General features: G+C 44.1%; 1 protein-coding gene across 1 annotated transcript in view; it reads right to left on the bottom strand.

Annotated features, from left to right (window-relative positions):
* Positions 1–26,741, bottom strand: part of CSMD2 (CUB and Sushi multiple domains 2) — a gene marked incomplete at both ends in the record, with an annotated part of 666,422 nt that overhangs the window by 599,330 nt on the left and 40,351 nt on the right. The window contains 1 exon segment of the mRNA XM_082863599.1: positions 4,754–4,970. Within this exon segment, the coding sequence (XP_082719725.1) occupies positions 4,754–4,970 (217 nt within the window).

Here is a 26,741-nt window from a genome sequence, read left to right as displayed (position 1 = left end):
GCCCCAAGTGATGCAGAGAGAACCCCACTGCAGGCTTCTTGTCAGTCCGGCCCCACTGCTGGGCTACCGTGGGATGAGCAATGCCACCCACAACGAATGACTTCCCCTGAGCCCAGTCTCTTCTCGGATGTCCGTCCTCCACATCTGCATCTCCCAGATCTAAAAAGTCTAATGGGCAGGCCACAGAGGAAGCGTCAAGACAGGCATAAAAGCGCTCCAGGGCAGAAGAGCAGAAGGCCAGGAAAGATGCAAATAATGTTTATGGAGCAGCAGGGGATCCTAGGAGGTGGCTCATACACACAACCCTGTGAGGTGGGTCAGCGTCACCGCCATTTATTAGATGAGTCTCAGAGAAGCCCAACTTTGCGGAGGTCACGGCGCAGATAAATGTAGAAGCCAGCTGGGTATAAATCTTGGCCTGTCACCACCGTACCCTCCTGTCTCACGGGAAAACACTGTGAGAGGAGGTGACCTACCTGTTCTGCTAGACGAATGACGAGAAACATCAGTGCACAAAATACCCTGGGATGCCTCGAGAACGCATTTTCCTGGAGACTGGAATTCACGTCAGGCTGACCTAGCTTGTTTTCTGCTTCCAAGCCAGACAGTGTGGGGTCATCCTCCACCCCCTTCCTTTTTTCATACTCGCACTCTACAATCCCTATAAACCCACCCTTAATTCCAAGTACCACACTGTCCCATAACATCATACAAACCCACAGCATCTTCTCTCTTCATTATTCTAGCTCAGGTTACCTCCGTCTCTAGCCTGGCCTGGCAGACACCAGTCTGGCCCCTACCCTAACGCATTTTCCACGCTGCAGCCAGACCACGCCAAAATTCTCTGCTTAAACACCTTCATTAGAAGGACATCTACCAAACACCTACAGCCAACATCACACTTAACGGTGAAAGACTGAGTATTTTAAGATCAAGAACAAGGTAAGGATGTCCACCCTCACCACTTCTATTCAATATTATATTGAATATTGAGTATAGTCAATATTCTATCCGCTGCAATTAAGCATAAATAAATAAATGGCATCAAGATTGAAAAAGGGGCTTCCCTGGTGGCGCAGTGGTTGAGAGTCCGCCTGCCGATGCAGGGGACGCAGGTTCGCGCCCCGGTCCGGGAGGATCCCACATGCCGCGGAGCGGCTGGGCCCGTGAGCCATGGCCACTGAGCCTGTGCATCCGGAGCCTGTGCTCCGCGATGGGGGAGACCACAACAGTAAGAGGCCTGCGTACCGCAAAAAAAAAAAAGATTGAAAAAGAACAAAAACTGTTTTTATTCCCAGATATTTTTAAAAAACTATCAGAACTATTAATAAGAAGCTCAGCCAGGTCATGGGATACAAGATCAATATACAAATATCAACTGTATTTCTACATATTAGCAGTGAATCATCCAAAAATAAAATATAATGAAAAATAATTCTATTCATGACAGCAAATCAAAAAAGAACAAAAATCTTAAGAGAGATTTCCAGTTCAAGACGGAGAGCCAAGGCAACATGTTATACTCTCCTTCAACCTGACCTCCCAAGTTGTCATGGAAATAGTCTGAGGTATATAAAAAGAGAGACTATATATATCCATGTGGGAAACTAGGAAAAAGAGACAGATACCTACATGCTACAAACACTAAGGAATTTCTACAAAGATGCAGTGCTGGTGAGACCTGACTAAGAAAAAGGTTCACTAGACAGGATGCTGACAGAGAAATATAGCTTAAAATGTGTTCTCAAGAAGTAACTTTAACCACTAGCGGAATAAAAATCAGAGACGAGGCAAAGAACACTTGTGCTTAAAGATGGAGAAACGGAAATCATAGTAAGGAAGCTTAAAAACAGAAAGTATTAAATATTATACAAGAACAAATACATCAGTTATCACCAAAAATTGTGAGTGAATTAAACCTTTCTGTTAAAGAGTAAAAACTCTCATGAAAGATTTAAAAACAAAACTCTAAAAGATACATAGAAAACAATGACATAGAAATATTAAAAATAGAGAAATTAGCAAAGATGGGTGATAAATGCAAACGCAAAAGATAATAAAACTAGTATCAAAGTAGAATTTAAGGCAAAAAAGGGGGATAAATATACCTTTTACATTGGAAGAATTATAATTCACTCTGAAGGTCTGATGTTTACAAATACTGACATACTGAAGAAATAACATCAACATATGTAAAGTAAAAACTTAGAAATAAAGGGAGAAAATGATAAAAATAATAGTGAAAATGTGAAAACAATAAGTTGCTTATCCTTGACAAAAATCACTTAGACAATAAATAAGAAATGAGAAAAATTAAACAATACTAATAACATGAATTTGTTCACCCTTCCACCACAGAATACATGTTCTTTTCAAATACTCAGAACGTTTACCAAAAATGATCTCATACTGAGAAAAAAAGGCAACAACTTCTCCAAAATAGAAATCATAATCTGAACATAATGCAATACAACTAGATAATAACTTCTTAAGCATAAAAAAATACTACTTGGAAATTTTGAGGGAAAAAACCCTAGAGTCAAGGAAGGAACAAAACTGCAGTTAGAATTATTTATTCTAAAAATAACGACTATCATCAAAACGTATGCAATATGGTCAAGGTTGCACTTAGGGGAAAATGCCTCAATGATTTTAATATCCAACAAGAGGTAATGAAACTAATTCAGTTCATGAAAACAGCAAAAGAACACCACCAGCCCAAGGTAAGTGGGAGGGAAGAATGAATAAAGATAAAAGCAGAAGTCAACAAGTCAGGTAATAGGAAAGGGATAAAACTGATAGCCCTAGAGTTGGGACTCTTAAAAGACCAATAAAAGAGGCAAACTTGTGGCAAGACTAAGTAAGTAAAAAGAAAGAAAATGCAAATGCCCGGGAGCAGATACAAGAAAGCGGACGTGATCCCAGATAGTGTGGAGGTAGAAATGCTGTATGGGAAAACTATATAATTCTGAAAGGAACCAAAATGAGCACATCAGGCAGATGACAGGCATGAGGAGCCCGAGCAGGGATGACCTTGTGTAGGTGCAAAACCCAGGAGCCTTCTCCTCAAACACAGCTGGTTGGCCAGAGTGGGCTGTGCCCTGGCTGGGAATACATCCAGGGACCCCCTGCCAGGACCACCTCCTTAGGTCCCAGAACCCCCACCCTTCCCGGCCGGAGCCATCCCACCTCTGGGGGTCTTCCACACTTCACTCTCAGAACCAGAGAACTCAAATGGCAGAAGATAGAGCTTTGACCACACGTGCGTGGACCCTGCCTAAAGAGAAAAAAGAGCTGGAAGAACTTCAGGATGCAGAATAGGCCTCCAGTCATCTGCACCCCAACCAGCCGCCCCACTGGCCTGATCTGACTTTCTGTCTTTCAACATCCCTCAAGGGTCTGCGCCGGCGCCCCACCGATGGGGTCACTGGAGCTCGACATCTGATGGTGACCTCCTCCAGTCTCCTGGTTTTAAGCACTAACCAGTCCTAGTCTCCCAACTTTATATCTCTAGCCCCGATGTCCTTGAACTCTAAACTCACATATTGGAGTCCAGGCCTGCCCCCTTCCCAATGAGCATGTCACGTCCTTGAAGACAGTAGCTTTGGTTTGCTCACTGCTGCGTCCCCAGCACCCAGGCCAGTGTCTGGAACATACTAGGTGCTCATGAAATACTTGCGGAATGAGTAAGTGACGAGCACTCCAGTCCCTCCACCCAAGTTTCACTGAACACCTACTCTGTGCCAATCCCTGTGCAATGTCAAGGGCAGATGGACAAGCCTGGTCTTGTCTAAGAGGAACCACTAGTCAGGGGAGCCCCAGATGCCCATCCCAGCTGCAGACATGGCAGCCCACCTCTGCACTGCCCTGAGAGGGCAGGGAGCAAGCCAGAAGAGGGCTGGCTCAGTCCTGGGAATGTTGTCTGTGACTCTGACCCAAGAGCATCTTAAACAAAGCCTTGAGGACCCCAGGGTCCCCAGGGCTTGGCTGGTAAGCCATGAACCCTTTGTCTCCCTGGGAGCTCAAAGTGTATCTTGCAGGACCAGGACAAGTCTTGCAATGGAGGTACGGCAGGCCACCAGGTCAACAAAACCTGGACAGCTATGACCCTGGGGCCTTGATCTTTGCCCCCCAAAGTCTGCTCTTCCTGCAGAGGTGGGAGGAGCCTTCCTCCCTGTCTCCCTCCTTGATGTGAACTCTCCCCATGGGAGGTAGCTCAGAAGCACGGGAAAACAGTCTCGTCCTTTCCATTGTTCCCTCTTCTATCGAGTGCGCTGCGGTTTAAAAGGTAGAAACTTCCCTAAATTCTCGATTCTGTACCCACAGCCAAAGCCATGCAAATGCAAGGCAAAATCCAACAAAGTATTGATGGTTTTCAAGTTGGGGATGTAAGACATAGTTGCTACTAGCCTTCAGTTCATATCTGCTGGGTCCAAGGGATATATTTCTGTGTGTGCAAAAGGTGTGCACACACACACATACATATGCATGCGAAATCAGCTGTAACAGAAAGACGTGAATTGCTCTGTGTGTTTTGTATCTAGTCTTCCCAATTGTCCTACAAAACCTCCTGCCTGCTGGGAACTTCTAGGCAGGAGAAAGGAATTGGGAAACGTAAAGAAAGCAGAGGAGTTCAGGGCAGGCCTCAGAAAAACAGAGGTCTTTCTTGATGACAATTCACCCTGCCTGGTTCTTCCTCTCAGCAAGCTTGGCTCAGGCCCAGCTGTTGGCCACGGGGAGGAGGGGGTGATACCTGGTTCGCAGGTTCTCTGGCTGGGGTGGCCCATCAAACACCGACAGGACGTCAAAGTCCTCCTCCAGGGCGAAGGACTGGAACACAAGCTGGATCCGATGCTGGTCCTCCGCTGTGATGGTCCACGTGCAGTTGGCGTAATTGGGGTAGCCATACGGGAACCCTGGGCTCTCAACGGTGCCATTGGGACCCTGCAGTTGGAACGTGCAGTTCTGGCCTGGGAGAGAGAAAGGGGGCTGTTCAGTACGGCCAGAAGAACTCTGAGAATCTCCCAGAGAAATGGGAGCAGTGTGTTAGAGGCGCATGAACCCCCTCTTCCAAGTGTTTCCTCTGGACCAGCCCATGCTCAGTGCAGAGGGAAGGAAGGTGGGTGACTGACACACTGAGTGCCAGCTTGCTTGTGCCGTGAGCTGTCCAGGTGATAAAATGGGCATCGTTGTACTCAAGCCTTAGAACAACCCTTGAGGCAGGAAACAATGCTGAGTTTGAACTAAAAGGCCAGCAGACCAGGTGGAACTTCCTCTCTACAACATTAAATGCCAGACTGATGATGTCAAATTTTCTCCATTTTCCACGGCCTCCTGACCCTCCAGGCTCCGCTTCTCAGCCCCAGCCCCCTCCTCCCATCTCCAGAGAGAATAAAAGTCATCAGTGGGGATTCCGTTGTCTTCCCAATTCCAAATCCGTCTAGCCCGCCCCACACGGTCTTCCTTCCTCTTGCAGATCAACTAGCCCTCCTGCAATCTAAACATATCCCTTCTATGTGCCCTTTGGATCCCATCCTTGCCTCATCTTCAAGAACCTTATATACGTTTCTCTCTTATGTACGTTCCAAGTGTTCAATCATTTCCTCTCCACTGGAACTTTCCCATTTTAAATGTGTTCAAGACTCTCCTTAAAAAACCAACTCCCCAAAAAAAAAAAACCAACTCCCCATTCCACTTCTCTTCTCCCTCCAGCCTTGTCTCTCTCTTCCCCTTCTCAGCCAAAGTGTTAGAAAACACAACCTGTCTGTCCTTTCTGTCTCTATTTCCTTACTCCCAGCCCGTCAGTTCTGGCTTCTGGTCCTGTCAATCCACCCAAACAGGTCACTGATGGGTCCAGTGGATCTTGTTCAGCCCTCATTTTAACAGACCTCTCAGCTGCCTCTAACACTGCTGCCTCCTTTCTGGAATCACCCCTCCCAGGCCAGAGCATCTCAGACTACACTGCACATGAGCAGCACCTGGGGACCTGGCTGGCATTTAGATTCCGATGTACAGCACCTGGGAGGGGCCAAAGAGCCTGCTTGTTTACCTGGTGCCCTGCAGATGCAATGATGCTTTGAGCAGCCTGGTCCCCGGCTTCCTCCCATACCGCTCACTCTCCATCCTTCCTCCCATGGCTGTTTCTCTGGCTCCTTTCCAGGCTCAGTGTTGGGGCCTCTCCTCCTCTCTGTCTGGTCTAGAGGACCTCCACTTGTGCACTGATGACTCACAACTTCACAGTCCGGGCCAGACCTCTCTCTGAGCTCCAGACCTGACACCTCCTTTGGGATGTTCAGGCTCATGATGTCCTCCACCTACCCTTTCCTGACACTTTCCTCTCCTTCACAACCCCATGGACAACCGATCACCCTGTCTCTGTCTCTACTTCCCTCGACCCCACAGCATCTCTCCCCCAGACTGCCATAAAAACTACCTCCTAACTGGTCAACTGTGTTTACCCTGGTCCTTGCCAACACTACAGCTGGGGGTGTCTTTTCAAAACAGAAATCTGATCAGGTGACCTCCCCTTTCCTCCACCGACATCAAACCTCCCATAGCTCATCATTGCTCTTCAGTAAGGAAAAATCACTTGTAGACCTATGAGGGTCTCTGTATGATTTGGCCCTTAGTGACCTCTTACCCTTGTGTCCACTAGCTTTCCAGCCAAACCCCACCCTTCTAAAGGACTTGAACAGACATTTTTCCAAAGAACATATATAAAAGGCCAACAGGTACATGAAAAGATGCTCAACATCGCTAGTCATTACGGAAATGCCAATTAAAAACAATGAGATATAACCTCATGCCTGTTAGAACGGCCATCATCAAAACGACAAGAGATAACAAGTGCTGGCAGGGATGTAGAGAAAATGGAACTCTTGTGCACTGTTGGTGGGATTGTAAATTGGTGCAGCCGCTGCTGAAAACAGTATGGAGGATCCTCAAAAAATTAAGAATAGAACTATCACATGATCCAGCAATTCCACTTCTGGGAATATATTCAAATGTAACAAAAACACTAACTCGAAAAGATATCTGCACCTCCACGTTCATAGAAGCATTACTTACAATAAACAAGACATGGAAACAACCTAAGTGTCCATCGATAGATGAATGGATAAATTAGTTGTGAGATACACACACACACACACAAACACACACACAAATATTATTCAGCCATAAAAAAAAAAAAGGAAATCTTACCATTTGCAACACCATGAATGGACCTCGAAGGCATTATGCTAAGTGAAATAAGTCAGAGAAAAAAAGATAAATACTGTATGATATCACTTATATGTGGAACCTGAACAAACAAACAAAAAAACCCAAAAAAACAAACTCATAGAAAAACAGATCAGACTTGTAGTTATCAGAGGCGGGGGGTGGGGAAGGGGAATTGGAGGAAGGTGGTCAAAAGGTACAAAATCCCACTTGTAAAATAAATGAGTACTAGTGATGTAACGCACAACATGACGACTATCGCTAACACTGTTGTGTGATATCCAGGTAAGTTGTTTGGAGAGTAGATCCTAAGAGTTCTCATCACAAAGAGAACATTTGTTCCTTCCTTCTTTTCTTTTTATTGTTTTTATATGAGATAATGGTGAGATAATGGTTGTTAGCTGAGCCTATTGTGGTAATCATTTCACAATATACATAAATCAAACCATCACACTGTATGTCTTAAATTTACACGGTGATATGTGTCACAGATGTATATCTGTCAGAAAAAAACACCCCGCCCTTCTCAGTCCTTTGTACTGGCCACACTCTCACTGAACAGCCACAGGGCCTTTGGGTATGCTGTTCTCTCTTCCAGATGTCTAGTCAACTGTCTCTCCTTGACTAGTTCAAACCCCCTATTATATGCTCTCATGATACCATCACCTCTCCTTGGTAGCACTTATCACAGAAGCAAATGTCCATGCTTCCATGTGGTTCATTCATAAGGATCTGTTTTCTTGCCAGGCTGTAAGCTCCATGAGAAGACAGACCATACTTGAGTTTTCCCGTCTTTGAATCCATAGCCCAAGCTCAGTACCAGACGCATGGTAAGTTCTCATTCATTTAATACAGTGCTTGTATTTAGTGAGTGTTTGGCTAGACACTCCTCTGAGAACTTCACATATATTAATTTGTTTAATCCTCACAACAGTCCTAGAAGGTGGATACTATTCATATCACCTCCATTTTACAGATGAAGAACTAAGGCAAAGAGAAATTGAGGAAGGGGTCCAAGCCACCCCGTTACTCAGAGATGGGATTCAAAAGTAAGCAGTCCACTTCAGATCCACCTTAACTTAACACCTTAACTATGATGCTGATAAATGGACTCGACACTAATTTTTTTAAAGCCCACTTCAGGGATTAACTGACAAGGACAGTTAATCTCTAAAATGACTTTAATGTTGAAAAATCTCTTTTAACAGAAAAGAGGGATAACACAAAGTATCCCATTTAAAGAGGAAAAAAAAGCTAAGGTCTTATGAATAAATGCTAAATGGGCATTTAATAAAATTAGACATGTAACCCTGATTAAAATAAGCATTTGGAAGTAGGAGAAAGAATATTTCCTTAGCCTGATAGAGCAACCATTTTAAAACAATAACTTATATCCTACTTACGGTGAAATGCCTGATTAAGATCAAGAATGAGATAGAAATGCTACTATCACCTCTGAGATTTCATGCTTTATTGGAAGAGCTAATCCATGCGATGCAAGAAAAAGAAAGAAGAAAGGAGCAAGCAGAATTATGGTTTGCAGATGATATATTAATATACCCAGAAAACCCAGGAGAATCAATTAGGAAGCTATTAGAACTAATAAGAAATTTCAGTAAAGTAGCCAAACACAAAATAAGTATACGAAATCAATGCCATTTTCCATATGCAAGTGACAGATAAAAATATAAAGAAAAAAGGTCTTATTTATGATAACTACAAAATGTGTATAACAAATGGAAATAAACTTAATAAGAAACAGGCAGTCACTGCACAAAAATAACATTTAGAGAAGGATAAAATATTTGAATAATTGGAGAGACATATGTAATCTTGAGTGGAAGACTAACTTCTGAAACGTTAATTTGGAATATTAACCTTTTGAAAAGTTAATTTATAAGCTTAGTGCAATTCTGATCAAAAGCCCAATAACCTGTTTTAAATTTAGTAAAAGCGTGCCTAAGTTTAACTGGAAGAAATAGTCGCAGACAATGGATATTTTTTGAAAAGATAGAAACTGTAGTATTCTCATTCTACAAGACACTAAACGGAATCACCGAACGATGCTTTGAAAATAGTGTGGAGGTGGCCCAAGGGTGGACAGGCAGAACATGACACAGGATTACAGCAATAGTTTTAAATAGACGTAAAAATTAAAATATATATATAAGCATTAAAAATCAGTGAGAAAAGAAAAACATTTTGCAAGGTCAACAAACTGTTTGAGAAAAGAATTAAGTTATCTTGTCAATTCACACCATATACTAAACTAAGTTTTTTAAAAAGTCAAAAAATACAAGAATATATACACAAATAATTATCTGACTGTGATTTTCTGAATGTAAAAGCTGTGGAAGAGGGCTTTCCTGGTGGCGCAGTGGTCGAGAGCCCGCCTGCCGATGCAGGGGACACGGGTTCGTGCCCCGGTCCGGGAAGATCCCACATGCCGCGGAGCGGCTGGGCCCGTGAGCCATGGCCGCTGAGCCTGCGCTTCCGGAGCCTGTGGTCCGCAACAGGAGAGGCCACAACAGTGAGAGGCCCGCGTACCGCAAAAAAAAAAAAAAAAAAAAAAAGCTGTGGAAGATACTACAAGACTGATAGTTTATACAGAAAGTATGTGTAGGTCAAAAATAGAAACAAAATCAAAAGGCACACAAAAAGGTTAGGTAGAAAAGTATCAATAAAACAGTTACTACAGAAAGAGCTATCAGTAACCAGTAGGAAAACAACAAGCACTATAATTAAAAAGCTGGACAGGGTCTTGAATAAGTTAGTTCCTAAAGGAAGACATAAATGGCTCAGAACCCAGAAAAAATATTCAACTACAGTAATAATGAAATAAAGCTCCTATCTCCACAACTTTTACAGGAGCCCCCTGGTTCATGTTCCTGAGCTTCACCCCACTGGCACTGGCACCAGATCTACTCAGCTCATGTCTCTGAAATCTGTCTGGTGATGTCATTGCACTATGTCATTCACTCACTCATTCATTCATTCCTCTAGGTTAGACCCTGTGATGGGCCTTGGGGCCTGGATCATAGATCCAGACATAAGCAAATACTTCCACATGGCAATACTGTGCTACAGGGCTGCACAGAATGATCCCGGAGTATAGACCCAACAGGGGTCACACCTTGAGGACCACCCTCATTCGTGTCCTGGTCAACCACTGATACCAACATTCACCACCATCCCCAGCACCCCATCTGTTGTGTGGGTCTGCAGTTTCTGATTCAGAACCTGGGTATGAACAGCATCTTGTGCTGCGGAGAAAGAAATCAGGGGGGCTCTAAACAGAGACCCTGGGAACACTTTCCGTGTACAGGGACAAGAAAGGTGAAAGAGTAGGAGGCAGGAAGGCAGGCGTAACGGTGGGAGGAGAACCAGAGTGCAGCTCCATACAGAAGAAGGTGACTCAGGGCATTGAGCACCACAGGGAGGCTAAGGTGAGGGTCTGGGATGAGGTCACTCGGTTTGATGTCTAAATGGTCCCTCTGGAGGTAAGGATGCTGAGAGTGGGAGCTCTGTCCTGGTTCCTGTTGCATCCCCAGTGCCGAGAATTCAATAAGTACTTGCAGAATGGATGCATGAACTTCAGCAAAGACAGGTGGCAGGTGACACGGTGGACAGAGGCCAGATTGTAAATAAGTAAAGGCAAGATTGGCTGGTGAGAAGGGAGAGGCCATTATATTTTAAACAATAATGTATATATCTTCCTCCTTGCAGAAAATTTGGAAAATATAGGCAAGAATTAAAAAAAGAGGAAACACTACAATCTCGCCTTCCTCTCAGAGGCAACCGATGTTAATATTTTCTTTTTTTTCTAGATTTTTCCATGCATATTTCACATCGTTGAGATAATATTATATATATAATTTTGTGGGCTCTTTTTTCAGTCAATTATTCTTCAGTTTTAAGTTGTAAAAGGCAATGTCACTTGTAATATACATGGCTATGCATACATGCAACACAAAGATGTATAAGGACAAACGGGTCGCCAATCTCTCTCCCTTCTACCCACTCCAAAGCTACCAAAGTTAACCGGCAGGTAACTCTCTCCTCTCCAACCTTCTCATCTCTCATGCAAACAAAGACACATTCCGGGAGAATTTTTATTATTTTTTTTTAAATGAAATCGTAGTTGCACTCACTTCTCTGCAACCTGCTTTCTCATTTAACACTACATTGGGGACACCTTCCAGGTCAGTAGAGCCATATCTAACTGATTTTTTATATAAATGTGTAAGATTCCACAGCCTGGATGTAACTCAATGTATTCAACCACTCCCCTGCTGATGGCCGTTCAGGTCATTTCTCGGTTTTCTTTTGCAACAATTCAGTAAACGTGACAACATGAACTCTCCCGCCCCAAGATACTGAACTCATAAACAGCATTTTAAATGGACGTGCCACGTTCTAGTATATGGTTATACTAGAACTTACTCAACCATTCTCCTTCTGTCAAGCATTTAAATTGTTTCTGGATATTTTTTTCTGTTATAAGTAAGACCTGGCCTCTTAGTAAAGTCTGGTGACAGCATGCTGGTCAGTGCGGTGGAAAATGCTTTTCCATGGCCAGAGTCCCAGACCGAGTGTTCACTTAAGTGGTAACTGCATCCAGCTTTGGTTTCTGGGGGGGTGTGCTGTCCATAGGAGGCTGGCCGATCTCTGTGGCAGGCGCTGTTGGAGAGGGTTAGACAGGGCTGGAACCCCGACTCATTTGGAAGCCTCTCGGGAATCAAACGTTGGTTAGTGAGTTGAGAAAGTTATAACCCAGTATGGAGGTTCCTTAAAAAACTACAAATAGAACTACCATACGACCCAGCAATCCCACTACTGGGCATATACCCGGAGAAAACCATAATTCAAAAGGACACATGCACCCCAATGTTCACTGCAGCACTATTTACAATAGCCAGGTCATGGAAGCAACCTAAATGCCCATCGACAGATGAAGGGATAAAGAAGATGCCCTCAATAATTTTAATTCCTCCCTTGAGGAGCTCTCTGATGAAATTCTGGGCTCATTTTCCACTGTGGTGTTTATCTTTTCTCACTGAGTTACATATTTATATCTTCTATGCATCACATGTGCTACACATGCATTTGTAGTCGTTTTGGCCTTTTAATTTTATGATGACATACAAAGGTATCTAAATTTTATGTTCTTCAATATTCCATGAGTTCTTACTGTTTTTCTTATTAATTTGTGCTAACTCTTTAGAGAATCAGGATTTCACTCTTTTGTCATATTTGCTGAAAAGGTGGTTTTTCACCTGTTGTGTGCTTTTTGTTTCATTTAGTTTTTTCATGTAGAATGAAATGGTTGGTTTCTACAGGCAGCCATCTTTACCTGTCTTTTTCTTGGTAATATTTTTTTTCCTTTACTGACGTTCAGAAAGATTTCTCTCTGGCTTCTCATCCTACTCAACACAGCAGCCGAAGTCCTTGCCACATCTCAGAAGCCCTACTGAACGGACACCTCGCTGCCCCTGACCTTCTCTACTGTCATTCATCCCTTCACACCTGTGATGGGCCATGATACCTAAGCCCATCATGCCCACCTTGGGACCCTGCACTTGCTCGACCTCCAGCCCAGAAAGCTCTTCCCCAAGAGCTGTGTGACCCGATCCCTCACTTCCTTCAGCCTGAGTCAAGTAACATCACCTCACAGCCCATGAAATCCAAGCCTCCCTCCTCTCACGCCAGCCCTCCAGGTTCCTGCTTTATTTTTTCCACAGCACTGAGCATCCTCTGACATCTATTTTCTTGTTTATTTTCAGTGCCCCCCTACCCCGATAGAATGCCATCTCCATAAAAGCAGGGGAGCTATTTTGTTTCTACTCTCTCTCCAGCTCCCAGACCTGTACCTGGCACACAGCAGACGCTCCCACAAGAGTTGTTGGTTGAATGAATGATTCATGCATATTCACTGCCTACCCAGCTCTCTGTGCTTGGAATGCTCTCTCTCTAGTTCCCCCACCCAGCTGACTCCAGGCACACTAAGACTCGTTACCTCCTCCAGGGGGCCCTCTTGGAACCCTCGAGATAAATGGCAAGTATTCTTCCTTTGTTTGCTCATCCTTAGCGAATGAATTAGTGAACCAGTGAATATCACTGCTTTCACCAATGGTGACATAATGATATGTTTATGTGGCTTCTCTAGCCGTAGACTCTTTGAGATTTCATTCATAGTTTTATCTCTAGCACCTAGCTCAATACTTGCCCATAGTAGTCACTCCATAGATATTTTTGGAATGAATGGATGAGTGAAATGAATTAATCTTTTTATAATACCCAGAAGACACCTACCAACCTACCATTTGTGTATGTATGGCGTATTCTGAAGGTGGCTTCGTGAAAAGGTTAAAAGCTTGGGTTTTGGAAACAAAAAGCCTTCGGTTCAAATTTCAGTTTTGCCACTTAATACTTTGTGGGCAATTTATGTAAACTCTTTAAACTCTCATTTCAACATCTTTAAAATTAACAACCACTTCTCGGATGGTTGTACAGATTAATGCGATAATATCTTCTAAATTGCTAAATACTCAGTATAGTACCTGACACACTATAAGTAATCAATAAATACCAGCTAATCTTTCAGTAAAGGTTTGCACTTTTCTTTATACAGGTCTCAGTCACATCTTGTTAAGGTTATTCCTAGACGTTTTATGCCCTTTTTCTTGCTCTAGTGAATGACATTTTTTCCCGTTATTTTTTTTCTAGCTGGTTATTACTGATATACAGAAAACCTATTGATTTTTATATACTCATCTGGCATCCAACTGGGTCTCTGAACTCTTATTAATTCTAAAGACTTCTCAGTTGATTCCCTTGGGTGTTTTAGGTATACAGTCATGTCTACAAATAATGATAATTTTGAGGAGATAACTCTTTTGAGAAGTTTGGCAGGAAAATTCAATCCAATTCTGCAAATACTTATTGACTGATATGGTCAGTTTTGGACAAATTTAGTTGGAGAAGCCTGTGGGACATCCAGACAGAGACGGCCAGAAAGCAATTAGGGCCGTAGACTGGAATGTGGGAGTGCAATCTGGGTTGGAGAGATGGATTTGTGGAAACCATGCAATTAATGAGACTGCCCTAAGAGGAAACACAGAGGAGTGTGGCAGATGCCAGGTAAGCCATGCCCACCAGACATCTCACCTGCACACAGGGAGCCCACTGTACATCTCACTTCTACAATGGGACTCTGGCTTATCTCTGTGCCTGTCTTCTGCAGGGGCACTTTGTCTGGACAGGTGGGAGAAGCAGGGGCCAAACAGTATCTTTGGCCTCTGCAGTCACTTTAGTTGTGAACCAGAAGCCAGGGTCATAGAGACGCTGGCACTGGGCCTCATCTTAGCCCCTCTCTCCTGCACATTATGCTGGTCACACCAAATAGCTCATCATCTACAAACACCCCACGATCTTTCAGGCCGTACAATGCTTGGCCCATTGCCTGGAACGCCTTTCCCTTACCTTCTCGACCTAGGAAACCTTACTCACTGTTCCAGATTCAGTTCACACAGCACCTCCTCTGAGGAGCCTCCCCTCGCTTCCTGAGCAGTGACTAAGTTTTCTCTCTCTCTTTCTCCCTCTCTCTCTCTGTCACTGCAACAGCCATCCACCAAATTCCATGCCTCTTCCCTCCCAATCTATCCCTTTCAAAAAAACAAACATACAAACAAAAATTGGCCTGCCATTCTTGCTTAAAAAGCCTTCAATGGCTCCTCTGGGAAAAGCGCACAGTCCTAAACATGGCACACAAGACGCCCCCTTGAGCCACCCACTGCTTCCCTCCCAGGCTTTGCTTCTTGCCACTCTTTGCCTTAAGTGACACTCCAGCCCAAGCCAGGCTCTCTCTGTTTGGTTCCTTTGATGCTCTGTGCTCTTTTGCTCCCTCTGTCTTCAAACTTGCTGTTCCCTCTGATTGAAGCATCCTTCCTTCATCCTCTGATCTTGCCAACTCCTATTCATCTCTTAGGTCTCAGCTGAAACTTCAGCACCCCCAGGAGACCTTACTGACCACTGCACTAAGGTGTACTCCCCTCACCCCAACGTACACCCAAGCGCACACCTCGCCGTGTGTCCCCACAGAGCCCTGCACCTCTGTCGTCACTCACAACACACATCATGGCATCACTTATTGTCTGTGTTCCCTGGGAGACGTGGATTCTGTCACATTCACACTGATCTGCGGCACCCAGCACGTTGCTTGGACAACAGGTGCCCCGTAGAGATCTGCATAAGGGCTGCACCTTGCATGCAACCCTACTGGGTCACACATCCTACTGAACTGCAGACCCAGAGCTCCTCCAGGGTCGTACTCCTCCCTGTAACCTTAGTGCCCAGTGCCTGGTATATGTTGTAGATGTGCACACAGTGTTGGATGAGAGAATTATCACAGGTATTTCTAATGAAGACATGCATTGATTTTTTTTCCCTAGAAGTCTTAACAATCCGAGAAATTTCCATGAATGTGTCCAGGGTTTCTCAACTCGGCACCACTGACATTTGGGGCAGGACAGCTCTTTGCTGGGAGGGCGGTCCTGTGCATTAGGACGTTTAGCAGCATCCCAGGCCTCTACCCCTGGGCGCCGAGTAGCACCTGTCAGTTGTGACAACCAAAAATGTCTTCAGACATTGCCAAATGTTCACTAAGAAGGAAAGTCACATACACATAAGAACCTAGCCTCCCACCTTTTTTCATTCATTTTAGGGGACCTGCAGGCCAAAGAAGCCCACCCATGGACCTCCTAGACCAGGGGTTCTTCATCTTTGTTGTGCCGCGGCCCCCTTTGGCAGCCTGGTGAAGCCGTCTCAAATGATCTTTTTAAATGCATACAACAAAATACATAGAATTACAAAGGAAGCCAATTATACTGAAATATAGTTTTCAGAATATTTCCAAAGTCTGTCATACAGTATTATAGATGCTCCTTTATTAATGCATTAGGAACAAGATCTAGCAGTGGGCCTGAAAAATACTGTAGTTCAAAGCACAAATGTTCTTTCTAGATAGCTGCAACTACTGTAATGTTCTATGAAAATACCTGTGGTCTTATCAGCGACAAATTCACAGGTACTGCTAGTACTGCTGTACTTTGTTGCTTATGTTCATGATTAATAGAGATGCTAGGTTTCAGAAGAAGATTAGTGAAAATAAAGAAGCCACTTTCTCCATCCAAGTTAGAGATGCCCTGGATTCTACCCAGAACCTCAGAGGTCCAAGCCAAGTTCAAGCTTTCATTCAGCAAGTCTGAGGAGGGCTGCTCAGTTTCAGGCTCTACGAATGTGGGCGTGGGTGTGTGCGGGTCTCAGGGGGTGGGATCGGGGGTTGGGAAATGGGAGGGGTGGATTGTGTGTAATACGATCCATGCCCTCAAGGAGTTCACAGTGGAGTATAGAAGACAGAAAGACACGGCCCATCTTACTAACCGTGTCTCCACTTGCTGAGTGGTTTGAGGACACCTCACTGTTGGATTCCAGGGGCACAGCAGAGAGCACGTACATACACACCCAGAAAGACGGGTGCTTTTGGGCAGGTCTAAGAAGGGGACCAACATGTATCCACGTGCTTCCCTAACATCATCCCCCTGAATTTAGCAATGACCCTTTGAAATGGCTGTCACGCCCCCACCTCCACCACTTTATAGGCGAAGAAGCAAAGCTCCTCAAGGCTTAAGAACGTGCTCAAGGTCAAACAGGTAGCAGCGGAAGAGCTGGGATTCAAACACAGATCTGTGTGAAAGCAAAGCTCAGGCCCCTCCCTCTGCCGGGCTACAAGATTCACACACCCGCCTGGGGACACACTTCCAAAGCTATGGTGCTGTTTCCACTCTGCACCCAGCTCTAGCGGCAAAGCCTGGGATTTACTGAAAAGAGCTTAGCACGGTTGCTGTGCCGCAGGGACAAGGAAACAAAGCAGGGTCTCCTTCTTCCTCTCAAGCTGGGGATGCATGCAGCAAAGGCACAAAACAATGCCTAACAGACGGGGTAAGGCAGCAAACCTGTCCCTGTGCCACGTCCAATTGCTCTGTGGGAATAATCCCGTGCTGTTCAGCTTCCTAATTCTAACTCCAGGCTCTCTGATTCTCCAGGACATGCTGAACACAGAAGCCACCACACTGGACCAAATATGATTTTCCCTGCCTGGCGATACAGATGCAGCTCTTTTGTCATCATTTTGAGCCAGTACCAGCCAGGGGTTGTTTATCATGTTGACAGGGAATCCTGGACCAGCAGAGGTATCTTCGCATTGCTGATGGCAGAGCTTCTCACTCTTTGGGTTGTGCTGCATTCCTGGATCAGCACCAAGAGAAGAGGCCAGGTGTGTCTGGGAACAGGTGCCTCTGCCGGGCTGGTCGTGCTCCTGGCTGGGTCTTTCAGAGCAAATACAGGGAGATATCACTGAGTTCTCCTCAGCTGAGAAGACACTTGAGCTGCGGCTTTGGTTCAAGGGATGGGGCTGAGTACAGGGAATGACACACAGAAGTTCAGGTCTTAGCAAATTCATTCATTTATTCATTTAAAAACCAGTACTGAGCACTCGCTATGTCCCAGGCACTATCCCTGCCCTTATGGACTTAGTCTAATGATAATAACCATTAAACACTGTTTCCTCTGCCAAGGGCTGTCTTATGTACTTTACATCTAATAACTCATTCCATCCCCACAACTGTATTAGATAGGTACTATTATGATTCCCATACCACAGGCAAGAAAACTGAGGCCCAGGAAGGTTAAGTAACCTGCCCAAGGTCAGACAGCTGCTAAATGGTGGAAACAGGATTCAACCCCAGGCAATCTTGTGTCATATCCTGTCTTCTTAACCACTACTCCATGGATGGGTGGATTGATTTGCGGGGGTGAGAGGAGTGGCTAGATGCCAATTTGGCCAATGTGATAAGCCATTGCTCTTTCTAGACCGCTCTGATAGACAAAGAATGTTGCCTTGGGGAGCCCTTTTCTTAAGTATCTCAGCTCAAACTCCTAGGCTTCTGCCCTATTGCCTGCCTTTTGGGGGTTAAGCCCACTATGGTGAGGCTCCGTGTGGCATCAGAAGAGAGGACACATGGGAAATTCTGTACACATTGGACTTCCCAGAAGGAAAAAAAAATAACTTAGGAAATGGGAGTGAATTGTCAAAAGCAAGCCTGCGTTGTGAAATTGAGAAACCAAGCTTATGTCTCTGTCTCTACCACCAGGGCACTTCATGATGGCAAGGACCACATCTGATTCACTATTAAATCTCCAGCACAGAATTTGGCATTTCATAGACACTCAGTTAATATTTGTTGAGTAAATAGATTAGCTTGTCCAGTTGTCATCTGTGCTTCTTTTGTTTTGTTTTGCTTTTCATTTGTTTCTTTATCCATCAAGCTCACGGCTGCTATTTCTTCTAATACACACACCCATGGTGGAACTGGCCTCACCTCTAAGGGACAGAGGTAACTTCAAGCCCTTTGGTTTCATGTGACCCAGATGTGAAAATTAATTTTAAAATGGGGGGGGGGGGAACCTAACATGGTGAAATGGGAAGAATCTGAAAACCTGCATTCTTAATTCTGCTTTGCCACTTCATAGCAAGGAATATGGTCAAGTCCCTTAGTCACTAAGGCCCCAACCCCTCCATCTTATAAAGGGGGTCTCAAGGTCACCTTCACATAGATGCCCTGAGTCAGGTGACCCAAGTGAAAGGTTGGTGCTGCCTGGAGCAGAGGAGCCCTATCCATGGTCCTGAACCATTAATGTCCTCAGGGACTGTTGTTTCTCCTGACCTTGGGCCACTGAGATGCCTGTCCAACCTCTCCCAGGATTTCTGCCCAAGATGAGAAAGGAAGAAAGGAGTTGGTGAGATGAAGAAGCAGAGGGAGAGAGGGACAGCTGGGGTAAGGGGCTGACGGGGCAGAGGTGAGGGCAGAGAGCACTGGGGCTCCACTCAGGTCCTGAATGCCTGACACAACGTCCTTCCAGCCTTAGGCCAGACAGAGCCAGAGGCCACACTAGAGATGGTCTGCCACAGGAAGCCTCGGGTGAGGGAAAGGGGGGTGGTCCCTTAGGAGTGTGTTCCTGAGATGTTCCTAACACTTAATCCTCAGCAACCAATAAGTAGGACAGGTGGGAGATTACCCCTCTGGAGATGAGGGGTGGGGAGACTTGAGCTACAGAGTAAGAAACAAAATCAGACATCCTAAAAGCCAGAGTAGGGGAAGGTGTGACCTGTGGTCACCAGCAGTTGGGTACAGCCTCTTCTTCCTCTGTAGATGGCCTACCCCCCTCATTCCTCTGGCAGCTTCAGAATGGACATCTGCTGGGGATCCAAAAGGCTCGCTCATGGAGAATTTCGCAGCAGACTTTCCGTTAAATTAGGCTTTCAAAGGTCATCTGTAATTTCATTTTGTTTTTTCCCACTCTTCAGCAGATGTCCTGTTCTTTGTACATGCTAAGGAAAGGCCTTTGTGTTTTGATGCCCCCAACTGCACATTTGAATTTTATATGAGCTCTGTTTGGTGATTTGAAAATTGTTCCTATCCGAGAGCTTAAGTCAGCCCTCTCTATTCAAGAAAATTAGCGATGGGTTAGTTCTGGCCTGGCGCAGCTTGGACCAGCCTAGATGCCAGTAAAAATTCATTCATTCAACCAATACTCACTGTGCTTCTACCATCTGCCAGGCACAGGGTGGACACAATCTCTGTTCTCATAGAGATTCCCTGTCTTACTCACCCCTCCCCAACCATGCTCGCTTCCTTCCTGTTCCTCCCACAAGCTGCCATGCATTTGCTTTTATTTCTTCTTGCAAAGTTCTTTACCCCAGATAGGCCAAACCCCTTCTCTTCCTTTAAGTCTTTGCTCAACATTCTCTTCTCAATGAGTCTACCCTGACTACTCTTTAGAAATTCATATCCCACTTCCCCACCTCCATCCCTAGCACCTCCAAGCTCCCTCACCTGTTCATATCATCTTTCTCCCATAGCATGTATCACTCTGTACCATCCTACTAGTTTACTTACATGCTGTGTTTATTGTTTATTGTCTATTTCCTCTTGCTAGAACATACACTTCACAAGAGCAAAGTCCCTGTTTTATTCACTGAGGCATCCTAAGTGCCTAGAACAGTGCCTGGCACAGAGTAAGGCAATGAATGTTCAAGGAATGAATGAACTATGATCCGTGCACTCACAAATGTACAGCTCATATAAACCCAACTCCCTAAAGGCTCAGGAAGCCAAACCAGCTGGTGTGGCTCTGTCTGAAAGCAGTTCGGGGTGGAAGAGCCCACAGATCCAGCCCACAGTGGAATCAGAGCTGGGGATGGGATGCCATTGGCCTCCCAGGGGCCACTGCCCACTGCTGCCATGGTCACCTCCCCACCAGACTGAGCTCCTTGAGGGCAGAGAGCATAGTCTGCCTTTCTCACCAACACATTCTTGAGGGCCCAGCCCAGGGCTGCCAAAGGAAGCAAATGTCAGTAAGCACAAGGTTGAAGAAATTTCAGCCATCATTTATCAAGCGCTGACCACGTGCCCCACACAATGCTGAGCTCCTTACTCACATTATTTCTTTCGAACCTCACCACATACCAAAGAGGTGGGTATTATTTTTTACCTTGTTTAGCAAATGAGGTTTAGTTAAGTAACTCACCCAAGTTCACATATACAGTAATAGATGATTAAGTGGGTTTTCAAACACAGGTTTGTCTGATTCCTGAGGCTGAGATCTGAAAGTATATGCTCTACCACTGCACTGGGATGAAAGAGAGGGAGAGAGAGAGAGAATGAGGAAGGGAGAGAGGGATGGAAGGAGGAAGGAAAGAAGAGGGAAAGATGGTGGGGCAGGCCATATGCCATATGCAGCATGGAAGTCTAAAAGCGCTGACCAGAGCTAAGGAGTGGCTGGACACGACTCCATTACAGCCCTGTACCCTGCCCCCACCCCAGAGGAAGTACAGAGATGACACACCTTGTCCTAGAAGAGACTTTATTTTAATTAATTCTTTTATATCTTCTCTCTGTTTCTCTGAGCTTGAATAAACTGAGGGAAAAATATATCTGAGTGGGAGACAGATAATGTAAAAATTGTGTCAGGGAGTAATAGAGAAATGTACTTCCTCTTAAAATCTCTATAAAAGGGGGCTTCCCTGGTCACGCAGTGGGCGTGAGTCCGCCTGCCGATGCAGGGGACGCAGGTTCGTGCCCCGGTCCGGGAAGATCCCACATGCCGCGGAGAAGCTAGGCCCGTGAGCCATGGCCGCTAAGCCTGCGCGTCTGGAGCCTGTGCTCCACAACGGGAGAGGCCACAACAGTGAGAGGCCCGTGTACGGCAAAAAAAAAAAAAAAAAAAAAAATCTCCATAAAAGGAAATCACAGCTCCACTGTTGGTCCTCACCCATACACATGCAAACTATGATGAGGCTGGTCACGTGGAAGCATCTGATTCAGAACCCACCCCAGTGACCTCAGACTTCTGCTTAGAAGACATGGCTATGGCTGTTTCCCCAGATGCCCAGTGCTGGCCTTAGAGGTCTTCATTCACCCGGGGCCTCCTCCAACCTGGTCAGCCACAGCCCCTGCCTATATACCTGCCTGCTGTCCCAGTCGCATCCATGCTCCAGTGAAATCCCCATCCACAGACACTCAGCACCTGAGGTCACTCAAAGAGTGTCCCGGAGGACTGCTCTGCAGAGTTCTGTGGATGAGAGTCCTGGAGACAGTTTAGGGCCTCCAGAAATCCTGCCAGTGCTGTATCCCTTCTCCTGTGGACACACTAAAATGGTATCAGGAATTTCCAGGGCCATCAGCTGGGTGGCCTTGATAAAGATCAAAATTGTATGTTGAATGCATGGATCGCCTTCTAATAGAATCTGTAAGGCCCCTAGGAGATTCTGGAGGCCCCTATCTGTAGGGAGGGGCCTCTAGAATCTACCTGGTCCCAGTGCTGGGGAGTTGTGGCAGGAAACACATGGGCCTGTGCAAAGAACAGGAGTCAAGCCAATTCAATGGATATTTACTAGCGCCTTATCCAAGACAGCCTGACCCTTCCCTGACAATGCTCTCGGTTGAGTGGCAGCTGGCAAGCAGATGTGTAACAGGGAAGGACAGAGAATTTATAGAAAGGAGAAAGAGAGGGACCTAGAGGTGGAGGCGGAAGCCAGCTTTGTCCTTACTGCTGTGAGCTAAGCTCTGCCCTGGCGGGCCCACCCCTTAGCTCCAGTCTCTCAGCAGAGGCTGGAGAACCTGTTCGGCCCCTGTTTCCTGTACTCTCCTGGTGACAGACACTTTCCCTGCGGATTCTTAGGATCTAGAAGTACCCACCTCCTTGTGCCTCCCAAGAGGAACGTGTGACTCTGATCACGCGTGACTAGAAAGAAACCAGAAGTGTCACATCGATTGGGGGTGGCGGAGCTGAGACCCAGGACCTCTGACTCCTGACAGATCCCACCGATACAACATCCTCTCAAGACACATCTGTCCCTGAAAAAGCTAAGAGCACATGTTCACCTGCAGTATGAAGACCATGCACACTGCACTTGGTCAGGAAAAGCAGAGACACACGTGTATTCAACCATCATATGCCCCGTGATCAACTGCTGGGTGGGAGAGCATTTACTGTGGCACAGGGTGGCCTTTACAGGAGAAAGGTCCTGGTGCCCCCACACCCCTTACAGTCCAGTGGCCTTTGCTGGGGGCAGTGGGGAAGGGTGCCTGGAAGAGGTGCCATTAAAAAGAGGCTTAAGGAATGACATCAGCCAGACGGCAAACTAAGAAGCTCTGGACTTCACTTCCCCACAGAGATGCCAACTTAACAGCATGTGACCCAAAAACTCTTTATGAGAATTCCAGGAACCTGTTAAGAAGTCACAGTACCGCAGGCAAGTTCAAATTCAAGAACAGTCACATTGAAACAGGTGAGAAAAGCCATTTCACACCAACCACAACAGCCCCAAGCCAGCATAGCTAAGCAAGACTAAGATGAATAGCCCGACCAGCAGCTTTTCCCTTGGGAGGAAAGAGAAGAAGGGAACATAAGTCCAATGCCCCAGACTTTCAGAGAACTGCCCGAGGAGCTGGTTTCTGTCTTGTCTGACCTGGAGTGCAAACAGGGAATCAGCATACTTTAGGTGCCTGGGAGCCACAGGGAACAAGAGAGCTTGGTACTTGTTGCAGCACCAGGGAAACTGCAGAGACACAGACAGATACCAGAGGGAGCAAGAAATTACAAGCTCTTGCAAAAGAAAATGGCAAGCCTCTCTGAGAAGATACAGGAAGAAGCCCAGAGAAGACACATCCCTGGAGGTTTGAGTTGCCTCCAGAGGCTCTAGCCAGGCTACTTGGAGGTCTTCCCCTGCATGGAGCCAGTCCATAAAGAAGAGGATAGGTGACTATTTTTTCAAATGCACAAATCACAGCAAAAAATAAACAGGCACATGGAGAAATAGGGAAACATGGCTCAGTCAAAGGAACAAAATAAATCTCCAGAAACTGAGCTTGAAGAAATGGAGATCCATGTACTACTGACAAAGAATTCAAAATAATCTTCTTAAAGAAGTCCAATGCACTACAAGAGAACACAGATAGGCAGCTAAACGAACTCAGGAAAATGATGCATGAATAAAATAATATCAGCAAAGAGACAGAAAGTATTTTTTTAAAAAAAGAACCAAAATTTCTGTAGTAAGATGCTAAAGAATACAATAACTGAATTGAAAAATATACTAGAGGGTTTCAACAACAGACTTGGTCAAGCAGAAGAAATAATCAGTGAACTCAAAGACAGGTCATTTGCAATTATCAAGTCAGAGGAACAAAAAAGAAAAAAATAAAGTGAAGAAGGCTGAAGGGACTTCGGGGACATCATCAACTGGACCAATATATGCATTATAGGAGTCCTAGAAGGAGAAGAGAGAAAGGGGGCAGGCAGCTTATTTGAAGAAATAATGGCTACAAATTCCCAACTCTGAGGAAGGAGATGGACATCCAAATCAAGAAGCTCAAAAGACTCCACCTAGAATGAACCCAAAAAGGCCCACACTGAGATAGATTATAATCAAATTGTCAAAAGTCAAAGACAAAGAAAGAGAAAATCTTGAAAGCAACAAGACAAAAATCAACTTGTCACATACAGTGGAGCTCATAAGATTATCAGTGGATTTCTCAGCAGAAACTTTGCAGGCCAGGAAGGAGTGGGAAGGTATAATCGAAGTGCTGAAAGAAAAAAAAAAAAACCTGCCAACTAAGAATACTATATCTGACAGAACTGTCTTTCAAAAATGAAGAAGAAATAAGAACCTTCCCAGATTAAAAAAAAAAAAAAGCTGAAGGAGATCATCACCACTGCCTTACAAAAATTGCTAAAGGGAGTACTTCAGGTTGAAATGAAAGGACACTACATAGTAAATACACACACAAAAAGGACAATACAAAGCAACACTACAAAGCAACACTACACAGCAGTGCAAAATTATAAAGCTCCAGACAGAGGTAAATATATAGAAAGTAAAGAATCCTGTAATACTGTAGTGGTGGTACAAAAATTCACTTTAAATTCTGGTATAGAATTTAAAAGATAAACATAAAAAAACTAAGTTAATGGATACAAAATGTAAATAAATATAACTTGTGACATTGATAACATAAAGTTGAAGAGAGAGATGTAAAGCAGTAGAGTTTTTGTATGTGACTGAAGTTAAGTTGTTATCAGTTTAAAATAAATTGTATTAACTATAAGATATTTTATGTTATCCCCATGGTAACTACCTATAAAAGATTCACAAAAGAAAATGAGAAAGGAATGAAAGCATATCACTGCAAATGAATTAATGAAACACAAAGAAGGCAGTGAGAGAGGAAAAGAGGGACAAAATAACGGCAGGACATACAGAAAACAATTAACAAAATGGTAACAGTAAGTCCTTCTCTATCAGCAATTACTTTAAATGTAAATGGATTAGACTCTCCAGTCAAAAGATACAGAGTGGCTGAGAAGAAAACAAGATCCAACTATATGCTGTCTAGGAGACTCACTTTAGATATAAAGACACACATATGCTGAAAGTGAAACTATGGAAAAAGATATTCTATGCAAATGGTAACCAAAAAGAGCAGAAGTGACCATACTTATATCAGACAAAATAACCTTTAAGAGAAAGACTGTCACAAGACACACAAAAAAGGATATTATATAATGATAAAAGGGTCAATTCACCAGGAAGATATAATAATTATAAATATATATGCACCTACCAACAGAGCACCCAAATACATGAAACAAGCATTGAAAGAACTGAAGGGAGAAATAGACAATAATAAAACAATAGTAGGAGATTTCAATACCTAACTTTCAATAAAGGATAGATCAACCAGAAAGAAGTTCAATAAGGAAAGTGTTCAATTACAACACTATAGACCAGTAAAGCCTAACAAACATATACTGAACACCACACCCAACAACAGCAGAATAAATATTCTTCGCAAGCACACACAGAACATTCTCCAGAATAGATCACATGTTAGGCACAAAACAAGTCTTAACAAATTTAAGAAAACTGAAATCATACTGAGTACCTTTTCTGGCCCAGTGAAATGAAACTAGAAATCAACAGCAAGAGGAAAATTGGAAAATTCACAAATGTATGGAAATTAAACAACACACCACTGAACAACCAATGGGTCAAAGAAGAATCACAAGGAAAGTTAGAAAGCATCTTGAAACAAATGAGAATGAAAACACAACACACCAAAACTATGGGATGCAGCAAAAGCAGTATTAAGACAAGAGGGAAGGTTTTAGGAGTAAATGACTATGTTAAAAAAGAAGATGTCAAATCAACAAAATAACTTATATCCCAAGGCAATAGAAAAAGAATTACAGTTAAACTCAAGGTTAGCAGAAGGAGGAAATAATAAAGATTAAAAGAAAATTAAACAAAATAGGGAATAGAAAAACAACAGAAAAAATTGACAAAACTAAGAGGTTGTTTTTGAAAAGGTCAGCAAAATTGTCAAACCTTTAGCTAGACTAAGAAAAAAGGGAGAAGACTCAAATAATAAAAATCAGAAATGAAAGAGTAGACATTACAACTGATGCCACAGAAATAAAAAGGATCATAAGAAACTTCTATTAACAATTATATGTCAGCAAATTGGGTAACCTAGGAAAAAAAGGAATAAATTTCTAGAAACATACAGCTACCAAGACTGAATCATAAAGAAGTAAAAAGTCTAAACAGACCTATAACTAGTAAGGAGATTGAATCAGTAATCAACAAACCTCTCAACAAAGAAAAGCCCAGACCCAGTGGCTTCACTGGAGAATTCTACCAAACACTCTTATCTACCAAATAAGAATTAACACCAGTCCTCCTCAAATTCTTCCAAAAAGAAGAGGGAATACTTCCAAACTCATTTTATGAGGCCCTATTATGATTTTGATCCAATATAAAAATCAGACAAATATACTACAGGAAAACTATAGACCTATATTCTTGCTAAATATTGATGCAAAAATGCTCAACAAAA

This window comes from Leucopleurus acutus, assembly GCF_964270905.1.
Source record: "Leucopleurus acutus genome assembly, chromosome: 2".
In the NCBI taxonomy this organism is placed as follows: Eukaryota; Metazoa; Chordata; class Mammalia; order Artiodactyla; family Delphinidae; genus Leucopleurus; species Leucopleurus acutus.
The sequence above is the reverse complement of the archived record's forward strand: the minus strand, read 5'-3'. Positions and strand labels throughout refer to the sequence as shown.